At 63.4% G+C, this 14,938-nt stretch overlaps 1 protein-coding gene and 2 long non-coding RNA genes across 10 annotated transcripts in view; 2 read left to right on the forward strand and 1 right to left on the reverse strand.

Moving 5' to 3' along the window:
- Positions 1-729: 729 nt before the first annotated feature.
- LOC140641961 (PHD finger protein 19) overlaps positions 730-14,938 on the reverse strand; it is a 42,970-nt gene continuing 28,761 nt past the window's right edge. For 4 of the 7 annotated variants that reach the window (XM_072842574.1, XM_072842575.1, XM_072842577.1 and 1 more), the window contains 13 exons: positions 14,599-14,680; positions 12,284-12,379; positions 11,738-11,838; positions 11,015-11,163; positions 9,544-9,639; positions 8,830-8,898; positions 8,541-8,661; positions 6,724-6,791; positions 5,414-5,575; positions 4,850-4,937; positions 4,288-4,373; positions 3,579-3,645; positions 730-3,020 (listed from right to left, as the gene is read on the reverse strand). In XM_072842574.1, coding sequence (XP_072698675.1) covers positions 2,412-3,020; positions 3,579-3,645; positions 4,288-4,373; positions 4,850-4,937; positions 5,414-5,575; positions 6,724-6,791; positions 8,541-8,661; positions 8,830-8,898; positions 9,544-9,639; positions 11,015-11,163; positions 11,738-11,838; positions 12,284-12,379; positions 14,599-14,680 — 1,794 coding nt within the window. In that variant the 3' untranslated portion in view covers positions 730-2,411. Of the gene's footprint in view, positions 3,021-3,578; positions 3,675-4,287; positions 4,374-4,849; positions 4,938-5,413; positions 5,576-6,723; positions 6,792-8,540; positions 8,662-8,829; positions 8,899-9,543; positions 9,640-11,014; positions 11,164-11,737; positions 11,839-12,283; positions 12,380-14,598; positions 14,681-14,938 lie in introns of all 7 variants that reach the window. The other 3 variants (XM_072842576.1, XR_012038557.1, XR_012038556.1) reach the window with 3 other exon arrangements.
- Positions 5,340-8,052, forward strand: LOC140641964 (uncharacterized). The gene is made up of 3 exons (XR_012038561.1): positions 5,340-7,325; positions 7,454-7,715; positions 7,814-8,052. It is a non-coding gene; the product is annotated as an uncharacterized lncRNA (long non-coding RNA).
- LOC140641965 (uncharacterized) lies at positions 11,022-14,913 on the forward strand. Of its 2 annotated transcripts, none has more exons than XR_012038563.1 (2): positions 11,022-11,179; positions 11,328-14,913. It is a non-coding gene; the product is annotated as an uncharacterized lncRNA (long non-coding RNA). The 2 variants fall into 2 exon arrangements; XR_012038562.1 differs by having other exon boundaries at positions 11,022-11,173.

Below are 14,938 nucleotides of genomic sequence, written 5' to 3' on the forward strand. Positions count from 1 at the left end.
AAGGCCAAAGCAGAAAGCATGGGCGAAGAAAGTGGGAGCCACCGCTAGTGAGGAATTCTGAGTGCAGACGTTAAAACTCAGGGGGACCAACAGGCCACCCTTTACCTGAGAGGCAGAATCTACGTGAACCCATGACCCGCCCCTCCCCATAGCGGGCTTTTTCCTGTCCCTTCATGTCGATATTTCTGTTCAAACTGTCCCAAATTTAGACAAGTTTAAGGTAATAACCCATCACGTTCATATGTGAAAGGGTTTCCTCTCACCTGGGAGCTGACTTCAGGGACTATTGCTGGCAGGGGAAGGGTGCGGGGAAACAAGGGAACCTGCCCGAGGTGCTCGAAGTTAGGACTAGCAGACACCGGCCTGGAGTTAACTGCAGCTTCCAGGGCTGGTGCCCGTGTGCCTTAAGCAGTTACGGTGGCTGCACGGGAGTGTTTTAGTGAGGCCCGTTCCTAAGGTCGTTTCCCATCTTTTACTTCTCCATGGCCCTCAGCTGATGCTTTTTGCCCTCATGGGTCAGGTATTCACAGAAAAGAAGTCCCACGTCCTGCCGGTGGTAAGGGTGAGAGCACTGGGGAGGAGGGAGGCAGTCATTGGAGTGGCGGGTGGCCAGGTGGGGTCCTGTCATCCCTTCTCAGTTTCCAGGAAACCAAGACCAGAGCTGATGGTTGATTCACTAGGGGGAAGATAGTTAATTTATCAAAAGAAGCTTTTAAATTATAAACCAGGCACATTAATTATAACTTTAATATAACAAATGTTATTAAAAGCAGCAATTCAAAACCATAAATCTTTTCAAAGGTGCACAGGGTTATAAGGTCAGTTGGCAGTAATGCAGCTATTAACTGGTATGAATGAAATGCTGGGATGTGGAGTCAGGGTGGCCCTGCTAGGCCTTAGGCTGACATCCCAAGTGAGGAAGGCCCCGGCCCCCCCTTCGAGCCCAGAGCCTCCCTGGGGCTTCAGGAGAGAAGGTGCAGTGGCCGCGCTGGCCGTGCTCATCCTGTGCTTCCTCGGAAGCCTGGAAAGCAGGCCTGGGGGGTGGCTGTGCCCTCCAAAGCCAGGCAGGAAGCCACAGATTGGATCCCGAGGTCCCACACCCCTGCGGGGCTGGGGGCTGGCTTCTCAGCTCCCCTTCCATCCGGCCCCAGTTGGGGGCTTCAGTGGCGGCAGCTGTGGGGCTGAGAAGGGAGGGGGTGGGCCCCGCCCCAGCTGTTCCCTGCCTGGGTCACGCCTGGAAAGCGGAGGGAAGGGGCGGGCCACGTGCAGGAGGTGAGGTCCCGCGTGGAAGGCACTGGAGGACTGAGGTCCGAGGCCGGGGGCATCTGAACAATCTCGGACTCCCGGGTGCTCGCAGGTGGGGAGTGGCTGAGCCCAGCAAAGGAAAAACCAGCTCCCCGGGCCCGCCACCCCTGGTTCGTCCACCTTCGCCCTGCTGCTGGCAGCCTGCGGAGCTCGGCCGAGGAGGCCACAGCAGCGGCTGGCGGGGCTGGCCCCCGGCTGGTCCCCCTTGCCCTGGTGAAGGCACTTCTTTCTACTTTCCCATCATGTGAGTCAGCTTCTAAAGCTCTGGAAGCAGCAAAAATGAGGGGTCCCCTCCTCTTCTCATTTTTGGTTTTCCTCCAGATGGGGATGAGTTGTAACAGTTCTAAGAATTCTATTTATATTCCCACTGACAGAGGCTTCCCTTGGAGAGCGCTGAGTAACACAAGCCCGTTAAAAATCCCAACCTGTCCCAAAAAGTGATTGTCAATCTCAGGGCACAGCAGGGGATAAGGAAGGGGCCACGAGTCCTCTGGGCTCCACTCTGTGCGGGGCCTCCACCGTTCACGGCTGAAAGAAGGGGCAGAGGCTGGACTTTCACATTTAGTTGCAGCACTGAAGAGGCCAAGGGAGAGCCGAGGGCAGGAACCAGGCTGGCACAGAGGGAGCGGGAGCGGGAGCTTGTGTGGGGTGTGTGTGTGTGTGTGTACACGCATGCCGCGTGGTGTGTGTGGGTCTGTGTGTACACTGTGTACGTGCATGCTGCAGGGTGTGTGCGTGTGTACACGTATGCTGCACGGCGCATGTGCGTGGTGTGTGCGTGGGGGGGTGTGGTCCCGGAGGGAGAGAGCACACGTGTGATGGTGGCGTCTGTGGGTGCGTGCTGGGCCGGGGGGCCGGGAGGCCGGCGGGGGTTGCGGGGCCCGGCCGCCCTGCCTCCCGCTTCCCTCCCTGGCCCGCGGGTCTCCAAGGCACCCCCAGTGCCACGGCGGATGCGAGGCCGGGGAGAGGGGCACCCGCGGGCCCGGCCTCACGGCCTCTGACGGGGCTGCGGCGTGGGCGCCTTTGAGGCAGAGACCCAGCCTGACGCCTGAGGCCCTGGCCCCGGGTCCCCGCCGCGTGGGCTGTCGCAGGGGCGTCGCGCGCCCTCACCGCCAGGCTGGGCCAGGCAGGAAGGCCATGCTTAGAGGTCCTTGCTCTCCCAGGGTGACCCCCGGGTCAGGTGCGGGGACACCGGGGACATCAGGGGAGGCCAGCCCTGCGGGGGAGGTGGTGAACACACCCACGCGCGGGAGAGAGGCGCGGGGACGGCGGGACTCGGAGGAGGACGGCCTTGGGGCGGGGGTCGTGGAGCCGGGGTCACGGGTCAACAGTCTGGGGGCTGGGGGCCCGAGGAGCCGCCGCCCGGGGCTGCTCAGTAGGGGGTGGTGCCCTCCCACTCCACCAGGTACTGGACCTTGCCCTCGGGCGTGACCCTCCGCGCCAGCACCTGGTACTTCTCCCCGCAGGCCAGGCGCCCGGCCGCGCCGAAGTAGTTGGTGATGGAGGACTTGAGGTGGGACAGGGACGAGTCGTCCTCGCTGATGCTCTCGAACGTGTGGCTGTCGATGCCCTCGTCTGGCCGCTCGGGGCCCGACGCCGCCTCTGCGCTGCTGTCGGAGGGGCAGCGTCCGCCCGGCTCGGCCGCCCGCCGCTTGGCCCGCAGCGGCACGTACGCCTTGGCCGCCAGCTTCCTCTTGCGGCTGCCCACCGTCCGCCTGCAGGGGCGAGGCAGGGGGCCCTGAGCCCGGCCCGGAGCAGTGATCAGGGTCCCCAGCGTCCTGAGGGGCCCCGCCTGCACCGCCCCGAGCGGCCGGGAGCCGGATGGCCAGAGCCCGGGCTGCGGACAGGGAGGTGCGTGTGCCACGCACACACGGGGACGGAAAGGGGTGGTGCAGGCACGACACACACGAAGGAGCGCTTGGGAGCAGGACCCGAGCCCCACAGAGCTCGCAAGCCCAGGACGCGGGAGGACGGATGCGGGCAGACGCCAGGACGCAGGGCCGCCGAGGACCGGATGGTCCCCAGGGCCCCTGCCCGCCCCGGCGCGCCCCGCGGTGCCTGCCCCCTCCAGGCCTCCAGAGCGATGGCTCCTTCCCTTGGTGACCCAGGACAGCCCGGGGCGGCAGCGGGGAGCGGGTCCCCTGCACAGGCCAGGCTCCGTGGCTCGGGCCCGACGGTTCCACTGCGCACGGGCCGGGCGGCTCCAGGGCCCAGGCGAGGCCCGCGGAGCGGTGGGGGGACCCGGACCACAGGCCTTCCTGCCCCCGGCTCACCTGGAGTCGTAGGACAGGCTGGTGGAAGCCGAGCCCGAGGTGCTGGCGGCGTCCGTGGAGTCCACGTCTGAGAAGAAGGTCTGGCCTGAGCTGGCACTGACGGGGGGCAGAGGGTGAGGCTCCGCCGCGGGGCCTCCCCTCCGGGCGCCGCTGCTCCTGGGCCGGCCCACCCGGTGCCCAGCCGGCCGCCCGAGCAGGAGCCCCGGGACGCCCCGACGAGCGGGCCCCCCACACCTGCTGCCAAACAGACCCGAAGGGCCTGCCTCCGCCGCACCTGCTGCAGCCTCATCACAGCCGGGCACGCACAGGCCGGGGGGCTCGGGGTGCCCGACGGCGCTGCTAAGGCCGCGGTCAGTGACCGCCACGGAGGCGCTGGAGCCGGGTCTGAGGGACCCAAGCCCTTCCCTCCTCCGGGAAGCGCTGCAGGACCTTCAGGCGTTTGGGAACGAAGCAGCGGAGGGTGCAAGGCCCTCCCTGACGTGTACCAAGCGCGGGGTGAGGTGGGAACACCGGGGGGCGTCGGGAAGGCTCCCCGGAGGAAGGAGCACGTGGCACAAAGGGGGAAGCAGGAGGGGCTGCAGGGGGGTCGGGAGGGCCGGGCAAGGCCGGGGACGCTGCGACCCCTTGAGCTGGAGCGAGGCTGCCCTCCGAGCGCCAGGGGCCCTGCGGCTTCTGCCCCCCGGCAGCCCTCGACGGGCCCTCCTGTTACCTTTTTAAGCTCTGAATTTCATCCAGCGAGAAGTCAAAGATGCTGGCCAGGTGGTGGTTGGTGCTCCAGGCGGAGGTAAAGTCGCTCTGCGGACACAGCAGGGGCAGTGAGCTCAGGCCGCTCGGCGCCCGCCACCGCTGAGGGCCACGCGGTCCCAGGCCTGGGGCTCCGGGCACCCTCCTCTCTGGCTCTGCAGCGCCGCCGCCCGGGAGCGGGCCCGCCGGGGCCTGTCACCTGAGCTGCTGACGGTGCCCGGGGACAGCCCGCAGACCGGGGCGCGGGCGGGGCACGGGGGCGGCTGGGCCGGTGCTAGCGCCCCCCACGGCCGCGGCATGCTCCCGCCCTCGAGGAGGCCCTGGCCTCCGGCCGCAGGGTCCCCACCGCCGCCCCGCCCCTCGGCCTCCGGGACAGCTTGGGGACCTAAGGCAGCGGTCGTGCCGGCATCTGCTCTTTAAGGGATGTGTGGGAGGCCCCCGGGCCTGGGGGGCCGTGCCCTGCTCGGGAGCCCCCAACGGTCCGACCCTGCGCGTGGATGTGGAGAGCAAGAAAACAAGAAACTAACACTGGGAATAGCATCTTCCAGCAAAAACTTTGATCTTTTTCTTCTATAAACTCGCCTTTTCTGCTGCTGGAACTCGTGAGGCAACAGACTGTGGAGACAGAAAGGGGGGGCGGGTCAGAGCCTGAAGGCCAGAGGGAGGGGGCGGGGGGCACAGCGGTGTGGGGGGCACAGGCGCTGGGGCGGGCGTGGGGGGCCGCGGACGGGGCAGGACGCAGGACGCTCCGACCCGACGCCCAGGGTGAGGGGCTGCGCTGAGCCAGCGGGGCGGGGGCCCCCGGCGCTCACTGCCCAGTCCTGGCCCAGCGACTGCGCCCCACGGCCTGGCTTCCCCCCAAGCCACACAACAGGGCGGGCGCGGGACAGAGGCCGGCTCAGTGGCCGAGGCCGCATGGGCCCCCAGCCCCCAGTCCCCGGCCTCCCGGCCTCTAGCCCCCAGCCCCCAGCCTCCAGCCCCCGGCCTCCGTGGCCTCCAGCTCCCAGCCCCCGGCCTCCGCGGCGTGGCACAGCCGTCCTGGGGCTGCGGCTGGGGGGCGGGGACCCCGAGCTGGGCGCCCAGGCACTGACCCGGGCTTGCTCCTTCCTCTCTTGCGCAGCTCCGAGGCGGCACCGCCGTCCGTGGGCACCAGGCCCTTGTCAGGCAGCAGCTTCCCGGGCGGGTTGGGGGGCACGCGGATGCGCAGACGGAAGATGCACTTCTTCTTCTTGATCTCCTTGCCGCACAGGAACCTGCGGGGGGCGGGAGAGAAAGCTCTGGGCCTGTGGGTCCTCCTCCCGGGAGGCGAGTGCAGCCTCCCTGCGCCCAGAGCTGAGGTCCGGGTCGCTGCGGACACGACACGGGTTCCTCAAGGCCATGGGGCCCGGGCTGGGCAGGGATGCGGCTGGGGGCTCCTCCCTGCCCCCCTTGGTTCTAGCAGCTCCTGCCCCTCTTCTCGGCTCAACCAGCCCCAGGGCACCTCCTACAGGAAGGCCTCCTCCAGTTCGCAGGGAACTGCTGGGGCCCACACACCGCTTCCACACCATTCTGCTTTCCGGTCTCCTCAGGAGACTGCAAACACCTGCAGGCATGTCCCTCCACCTTCCAGGTGAGCTGCCAGGTGAGGGGTGGTTCCGACAGTCCTCCCCCAGCACCCGTCCACAGGGAAGCCACCACGAGGGCAGGAGCCCCACTGCTCAAGAGCAGGACTGTGTCCGGGCCCCACCCCACGAGGGGGGACCACGTCCTGCTCCTCGCTGCGTGCTCAGGACCTACACAGGGCTGACGGGGCAGCAGTTCAAGCAACACCGTCGGGGGGACAAAGGACTGAACGGGATGGAAGAGCGCTCCAGTCCACAGAGAGCTGAGCAGACCCCCTGAGCTGGAGAGCAGCGGGTTCAGGACGGCCGACGCCCAGAACAAATCAAGCAGAGGATCAGGGCAGGGTCTGGCCACGGGAGGCCCTGAATGCCGTGCTCAGGAGCCTGGGCAGTGGCAGCCAGGTCTGTGGCTGTCGTGTGCTGAGGACTCAGGAGTCCGGGGGGGAAGACACGGGCTGGGGACGGGATGGCTACGGGGATGGGATGAATGGACCTTCCAGTGCCCGGCCCTGAACCACAGACGGCCGGAGAGGAGCGGCCCTCAGAGAGCAGGGGTGCACCCCCTAGGAAGCGGAGCCCAGGACTGACGCATGAAGCTGCTGCAGCGGTTGGGGGCACATCACAAAAGAGGTGGGGTGCTCCCTGAATCTGAAAGGACGGGTGGGACTTATGGAGCCAGAGACAGGGGTGGGAGACCCAGGCTGGAGCGCAGCTTGAGCAAAGGCCCCGAGGCAGGGAGGTGCTTTGTACCCAGTTCCACCTGTGGTGCCCCACGCACTCCCTCCCTTCCCTGCACGCACCGACTTTTGTAACTGTTCAGCGCATTGAGGAGATGTGGTCCTCGGTCCGTCACGGGGGTGCTGGTGAGCTGAGGGGGAGCAGCCAGCAGGACAGTGAGACCCAGGCCCACGAGCCCCGTCCCCTCCCTCCCTGCAATCTCCGGGTGAGGACCCAGGCTTCTGGGATCCTAGGTCTTTCCTCCTCTATGAGCTCAGGTCTCCACTTGGAAATGGGGGAGTTAACTCCCGTCCTAAATGGATTAAGAGGTTCGATGGGGCGCCGGGGTGGCTCCGTCAGTGGAGTGTCTGCCTTCAGCTCAGGACATGATCAGGGGCCTGGGATGGGCCCCGAGTCGGGGGCTTGGGGGGGGGGTCTCTGCTCAGCGGGGAGTTTGCTTCTCTTGTCTCTACTCCTCCACCCCCACTGGTTCTCTCTCTTGTGCCATCATTTGCTCTCTAATAAAATCTTAAAAAAAAAAGGTTGAAGAAGGCCCATGCCCTTGACCCGGCAATGCCACCGCATGGGCTCTATCACGGGGTCAGAACGCACAACACAGGCAAAGCTTTAAGTGCAGCGTCGTTCCCAGTGAAAGGCAGGGAACCTGCCCAAAGGAAGGAAAGCAGTAAGTCAACCGTGGTGGAAACCAGTGGGGCCTTAAACATGCGGATGAAAGCTCTTTCAGAGTACGGAAAAGTATTTATGATATAAAGTGAAAAAAAGTGATTTAAAATTTTACATACTGTATAACAGAAGCCAGGAAAAACAGAAAAAAACGATGGAATACATCACTGGCAGCTGTTTCTGCGCGGCGTGACGGGGAGTGTGGATGATTTTGTTCTTAGTAGGCTCCCCCCACCCCCAGCATGGGGCCCAGCGCAGGGCCCGACTCAAGACCCGAGATTGAGACCTGAGCTGAGATCAAGTCAGACACTCAACTGAGCCCCAAGGCGCCCCTGGATGATTTTTTCAAAAGTGTACTTTGTTGCACTTAACAATTTTCCTACCAGGAACGGTATGTTCTTTTTATAAATCAGAAAAAAATGTTAGTAAAAATACCTGCTCTACCTGTCTTTTAAGGCTTTACAATACGTATGCCTTTTTCTTTTAAAGATTTTCTCTTAAAGATTTAAAGCCGACTCCCCGCCGAGCACAGAGCCCGACACACGGGGCTCCGTCCCAGGACCCCGAGATCACCACCAGAGCCGAAAACCAAAGTCGGCTGCCCAGGCGCCCCGACAATATAAATGTCTTATAAATAATCAACGCTACAATGGAAGACGTTACATGAAAAGCGTCATAGGTCTTTTCTGTTTTTTTCATCATAGGTCTTTATGCAAAGCATTAAAGTCTTTTTCTGTTTTTTTTTTTTTGTAAATTCTTGTCTCATCAAAGAAAGACTTGGAGCAGTCAGTAGAGCCGACACCTCGCCCCAGGTTGGCGGAAAGGACTCAGGTGGTCGTTGGGGGACGGGGCGCGGCTCCCCGACGGGAGAGGCAGGTCGGGTCCTGGCTCAGCCTCCGCCAGGGGCTCTCCACCTCCACCACCCTCAGTCTCCCAGGCCCGAGAGCCTTCTGCTGTCAGAGGGGCACCAGCAGGGCGCAGGCCCCTTGGCTCCCCCCGCCCCAAAGGCCTTCCTCAGCTCAGACCCACCCCCAGCCCCTGCTGCCGGTCAGCGAGGCCCCGGCCTGCCCGCTGCCAGAGCCGGGTCAGGAAGCCGCTTGCAGGGCGCGGCTCGGAGCCTGGACTGGGGGGGTGGGCAGCTGAGAGACTCTGGGTCGTCCTCCCAGCCCCCAGGCCTCCGACGGGCGCCCGACTCTCAGCCCACCGACCTGCGTACCTTGCCGAGCTGCAGGAGCTCCCAGTGGTGGTTGACAAAGGCCAGAATCTCCTCAAAGTCGAAGTACTTCTTCTTGCTCTGCACCCCCAGGTTGTAGAGGGCCAGGTGCACCACATCCACCCTGGGCAGGGGGGCAGGTAGGTGGGGCTGGGTGAGGAGGCAGCCCCGGGGCTGAAGGGCAGGGGCGAGGCCGGCCCGCTGGCTGCACACGCAGTGGTTCCCGGAGGGAGGTGGGAGCGGAGCGGCTGGGGGGGGGACGGGGCGGGCGGGCCAAGCCCCAGCCTCTCACCATCGGAGGGGCAGCCGCTCGATGTACTCGGGGCCCTGGTTGCACACGGAGCAGAAAAACAGGTAGAACCTGGAAGGGGCGGGTGGAGAGGGGGCTGTGCTGGGAGGGCTGATGCCCACCCGCGCTCCCCCCTGCCTTCCCCTGGGCCGTCCTCGTCCCCAGTCCCCAGGGCGGCGGCAGGACAGAGGCCCCATACCCCACCTTCCCTCCACCTAAGCCACTCCCCATGTCCCGATCCTGGAGCACGGGGAGCTGGGGGCGAGCGGCAGAGGCTGCGGGGCTGCAGGGGCCGGGCTGCGCTGGGCACCCTCCTCCCCCCCAGACACCCGCTCACACGCGCCACGCTCGGTCACAAACGTGCCACGCCAACCAGGACACATCCAGTATCTAGTGCGACACTCGTGTGCCTTCGACAGCTCCGCCCCGCCCGGTAGAACCCAGATCAGTCATGCTCCTCCCAAGGGCTTAGGGAAGGTGGGGCGTTGCCGAAGGCCCCCCCACAAGGCCATGGCAGCTGGAGCCGTGGCCTGGCACATTCCTCTACCGAGAAGGGCCTTACCCCGAGGTGCCTCCCTTACACAGGTGCCCATGCTCAAAGACCCCACCTGCGGAGGGCCTGGCAGGCAGTCGGGAAGCACTGCTGCCCCTGCTGTCCGCGCACCCCCCCCATCCGCCCTCCCACCCCTGAGGGTGCTGGGCCAGATGAGCACCTACCGGTCCCCGAACATCATGGGCTCATTGAGGCACTGCGTGCAGGCCTCGTGGAACCACTGTCTGCACCGGTAGCATTGCAGCATCCGCAGGTACCACCTGGAGAGCCAGAGGAGCCAGGGTCAGCCAGGCCCACGCTCCAGGCCGGGCGTCAGCCTCAGCCACTTCTCCCAACACAAACTTGCTCTCCACCAGGGGAAAGGAAGAGAACCCACGGTTACCGAGCACGAGGCCGCGCCAGGGGAGGCCCAGGGAGCAGGCTCATGCTAGTCTGATCTCCCCGTCTGGCAAGAGACGGGCCCATGGTCCTAAGCCTAAACGACTTGTGCAAGGTCACTCAGGAGGCAAGTGGTGGGTGGTGACTCAATCCCGGTCTTCCTCACTTCAAAGCCTACGCTCTTCACGCCACGGGAAGCCCCCATCTCTGTGCCCCCCACGCTGCTTCTCAAACACCACCAAAGTGGACAGGTTTGCCCCGGAGACATCGTGGGAGACCGATGGCCCCGTATGCTCCACGGGCAGCATCACGCCTGGTCTTCCTTACCCAGTGCTGTGCCTACCCTGTCGGGGCCAGTCAACGACTATTCGCTGAATACGAACGAAGGGCAAAGTAGTACTTCCTTAAGGACAACCTAGGCTTTGTTCACAACTTGCCATGTGAGGTCCCTGGACTGTGTGCATCACAATCACCTGGGATCTAGGCTAACCTATGGATTCCTTAGTCCACCCCAGACCTGCTCAATCACTGGGGAGCCCCTGGGAGGTGCATTTCTAACAACCACCCCGGGGCAACTGTGCCCAGCCGGCACCGACAGCCACCGTCCCGCTGCTATACGCACTTCTCCCCGCCATCCCATAGAGCTTCGCACACTCGGGGAAGTTGGGGAGGCCGGGACTGTCAACCCCACTTAGGAGACGAAGGACTTCACGTGATTTGCCCAAATTACCCAGCTAGCCTGGGTAAGCCCAGCCTCCAGACCCCGAGGACTTGTCATGGGGCTAAGATTCAGGACCTCAGGGCATCCTGCAGGCTGCGTCCTGAGGGCAGAGGCCTCAGCTGTCACTTCTGTGGCCCCGGCCACAATGCCTGGGGCGGTCAGCCCAGGGGAGCAGGCTCAGTCGCCCAAGGCTACACGCAGACGCAGCCGGTAAGAGCCACTCGGGCTCGTCCTGCAGTCGGGCGGGAATCGCCTCCACAGCATCCCGGCCACCAGCCACCGGCCCCGCCCCGAACCCCGCCCCGCGGCCTTACTCTCCGGGTCCGCAGTAGCAGTAGCCCCGCCCCCCGCCGAGGCCCCGCTCCTAGCCCCGCCCCCCCCGAGGCCCCGCCCCGCGGCCTTACTCTCCGGGTCCGCAGTAGCCCCGCCCCCCGGCCTTACTCTCCGGCCCGCCGCAGTAGCGGTAGCCCCGCCCTCGCCGAGGCCCCGCCCCTAACCACGCCCCCGCCTGCCGAGGCCCCGCCCCGCGGCCTTACTCTCCGGGCCCGCCGCAGTAGCAGTAGCACTGCTGCTGGTTGGTGCGGTGCGGCGAGTCCCACTCGAGCTCCTCGGGCTGGTAGGACAGCACCATCTTCACGGCCTGCAGCGTCCTGGCGATGGCACCCTTCTTCAGCGCGCCGCCTTTCTGCGGGGAGGTGACGGTCCGGCTCAGCCGCGGGGTCCCGGCGGGGGTGGCGGGGGTCGGGGTGGGAGGGTGCACGGGGCGGGCCCGGGGCGGCCACAGGAGCCAGCGCCCGCCCTGCCGCTGGCGAGGGAAACGCTGACCCCGGGGACCCGTGGATGTTCCAGTGTCGGAAACGGAGGAAGCCTTTTCTCGTGGATCCCGCATCTATCCTCGCTCCCTCCCAGGAGGATCTCTTAGGAATCATATTAGCATTAACACCAACGATTCTGAAGGTAACCATAACACCCAATATGTACGGAGTGTGGGTGCTCACGTGGGTGTTGTCTTTCCACAGCAAAGCACCATTTATTGGGGGGCTCCTACCCCTGGCCCCAAACCCATATCCATTTTATCATTTGCTGAGGAAGCAGGCTCAGGGAGGCTAAGGCACCTGGCCACCCACTTCCCATCTGTGGCAGCAGCGCTGTCTGCCTCCAAGCCCGGGCTCTGGGACCTGCCGTCGGCCTGCGTGCAGGGGGTGCAGGCTTCCCACTGAGGCGGGGAAAGGCAGGGGCTGCAAGGACGGAGGGCTCACCCGCACAGCCAGCGCGAAGATGCAGCGTCGGCAGAACCACGGCGTGAGCAGGGGACGGTCCGCACTGCCCGCCCTGGGGATGTGGCACTGCTGGTGGTAACCTGCGGCAGAGGGGCGCTGCTGAGTGCCCGCGGGGAGGCAGTGGCCCAGCCCGGCAGCCCTAAGGCCACAGGGCTAGCGAGGGCAGCGCCCGTCGGAGGAGCCAGGGGCTGGCTGCAATGCTCAGCAACGAGCCGAACTGGCATCCAGGCAGGCGATGGAGACAGCCTGGGCCCCAGTGGGGTTGGCACGACAGTCTGGCTTGGGCCTCTGTGCCCCACGTCTCCACTCATCCTTGCCAGGGGGTGAGGGGAGCTCCAACCCATGCACGTTACATCACTTTTCAGGAACCCCAGCTCTCCCCAGGGCTCCAGAGGCTGGCCCCTGTCACTCCGGGGTCCAACAGAAATGGGAAGCCAGCTGAGAGCCCCCAGTGGGATGCACCCACTGGGTCAGTGGTGGGGAACCCGTCAGGGGGCTCCTCCGTGCCCTGCTCACCACACTCACCCAGGCCACACTTCCCACAGATGAGGATCTCATTCAGCGGCCCCGATGTCTTCCCCAGACAGATGTTGCACTTGGGCTCCTCCCCTGGAACGCCAGCTGAAAGGGAGAGAGAGACAGGGGCCCTCCAGGGTCAGGTCTGGCTCGCAGGAATCCCAGGATTTGCCTTCCAGGTGCTGAGCCGCCCCTCAGTGCAGGGCCTGGCCCTAGACCCCGTGGGCCGGCTCACTGCATCTCCCCAACACTCTGAGGTGCCTAGTATCAGTAGCCCATTCTAAAGACAAGGAAATCGAGGCTCAGAGCAGTTAATCCCAAAAGTTAAATAGAACTAGAAATGGGATTCGAACCCATGGCTGTTTGACACCTAATCCCTTGTTCTTTCTGACCATATCATGCTGCCTCTTCTGCCTAATTTAGTTTGTTAAGCACTTATTCATGTTACCAGTAACAAACAATGTCATAATGAAACTCCATGTTCCCATCGTTAAGAACTCGTAGCCAATCTTCTGACTGTATTCCCACCCACTTCCCCGTCTTATATTATTTTGAACCAATTCCCAGATCCCTAATCATTTTCTGAAAATGTTTCAGTATGTGACTCTGAAAGATTAGGATGCTCTTCTTTAAAAACAACATAATGACAGTGCTTTTGTTGCACTTAAAAAATTAAAAACAATTTCTTAATATCACCAACAAACTTAGTGTTCACATTTCCAACTGTCTCTTAAATAAAAATGTCGTAACAGTTTTAAGTGTGTTCAACTGCTTTTAATCTACAAGTTCTTTCTCATTTCTTTTTTCTTTTTTGGTTACTGTTGAAGAGTACGTGTGTCTATCTGTGAAAGGCTTGGGCGGATACATTCATACACTGTGATGCATTTCTGTCTTGTTCCCCTAGCCGACTGCGAGTGATCTGCTCATCACCACGTGCCCAGGACCTCGTACGGCGCGTGGCACACAACATGTGTTCGAGGCATGTTTGTCGACTCCATGGTCTCTTGCCTCTTATTCCTCAATATGGTCCTGAGGGTCACGACAAGCCCTCAACTCCCTAAGGAGGTAAGCCAGTAAAGTGGTAAGCGTAATCAAGTGCTCAATGCCTGCGGCTTGCTCATCCTCGTGCTGTCCTCCCAGCGATGCCAGCAGGGGCTCCGTCCTGCCCGGGACGCACAGTTCTCTGGCTGGGGAAACACACTGCAGCACCCACGGGGGGCCTGGCGCACCGGGGGCCCTCTACCCAATGTCTGCGGGGGTCTTCCCCGGCCGCTCCATCGCCTTCAGTGAGAAGGTAACTCAAGAGAAGAGCTCCTCCGTGCTTTGGATCTTGGGAGAAGAAATTGAGGGCGAGGGGCGCTGGGAGAAGCGTCTCCACCTCCGCATCAGCCACGACATCTTGGATGGAGCCTCTGCGAACTGGCTGGGTTCTGTGGCCTCCACTTGGCAGGCGCCTTGAAATCCTTCCTTTCGGTAACACATTCTTCAGGAAGGGCCTCCCAGCAACTCAGGAGCCCTGGGCCAAAGGTCTCATGCAACTGCCCTGCGAGGCCACAGCCGTCATCACCTCCTTTCTTCAGATGAAGAAACCGAGGCTCAGAGAAGTGTCACTTGTTCAAGAACACGCAGCAAGCAAGTGGCGGAGCTGAAGCTTGGCCCGAGGCCTACTGAGCCCAAGCTTAGAGCTCCAAGCGGGAAACACGAGTGTTGTGACTGATGAGTGGGGTCTGTGATGCCCGTGGGAAGGGAGAACGGGGCCGTGGGGGGGACTGTCAGCCCTCCGCGGGCCAGGATGGCGCCCGACCCAGCTCCGGCTCAGCCCCAGAGCTGCTCCAGCTCCGCCCAGACATGATCATCGTCGCCCTGCCTGGTCCATCTCTGCCTTCTCGGCTTCCCGCCACGGCTGGGGCTGCCTCCACTCGTTTCCCCCACACGTGGATCGGGCGCACTGTGCTCACACGCAGAGGAGCCAGTTCTGAGCGCCCCTCCCCGTTCCTGGCCCCGGACTGACCCAGAGCCCTGTGCAGTCGGGCACGAAGTGGCATCCCAGTTCTCCCAGCACCTTCCGGAGGAGTCCGAGCCACCTCCTCCACCTGCCTGCCTCCCTTCGTGACGTGGGAGTGATCACAGGCGTGACAGACGTCCGAGTGCCTTTCTGTGTAAACAGGCTCGTCATCGGATCTCCTCAGGTGGGCCGGGGGGCAGGGGGGCCCATCTGACAAGGGCAGATGCAAGCAGTACCAGAGAGAAGGCGGCGGATGGGAGTGGAGGAGGAGAGCGGGCCAGGGTGGGGCAGGGGAGCCCGGGCCCTTCGGGGTACTCACCATGCTGTATGTCCTTCCAGAGGACCCAGTATTTGGAATTATCTTCAAAAGTCACAAGGCAGCTCTGCTTAGAACTGCTGACCTGGGCGCGGAGAGGGAGGGGCAACGTGAGAAAGTGGCCGGGGACCAGCCCCTGGGACATGGAGGTCCTCTCCCATCCAGTCCTTGTGCTCCAGAAAGCAGAGCCAGGCTGGAAGGGGGAGGACAGTGGTTCCAGAGGCAGAGTGTGCCTGGGGACTTGGTGGGAATGCCAAGGACGGTGCAGGCCAGGTGGTCACCTGCGGTCCCCTCCAGCCTGACTTTGTTTTGTTCTGTGGGCTCGTAGAGCTCTTTTCTAAAG

This window comes from Canis lupus, chromosome 10 (assembly GCF_048164855.1).
Source record: "Canis lupus baileyi chromosome 10, mCanLup2.hap1, whole genome shotgun sequence".
NCBI classification, from domain to species: Eukaryota; Metazoa; Chordata; class Mammalia; order Carnivora; family Canidae; genus Canis; species Canis lupus.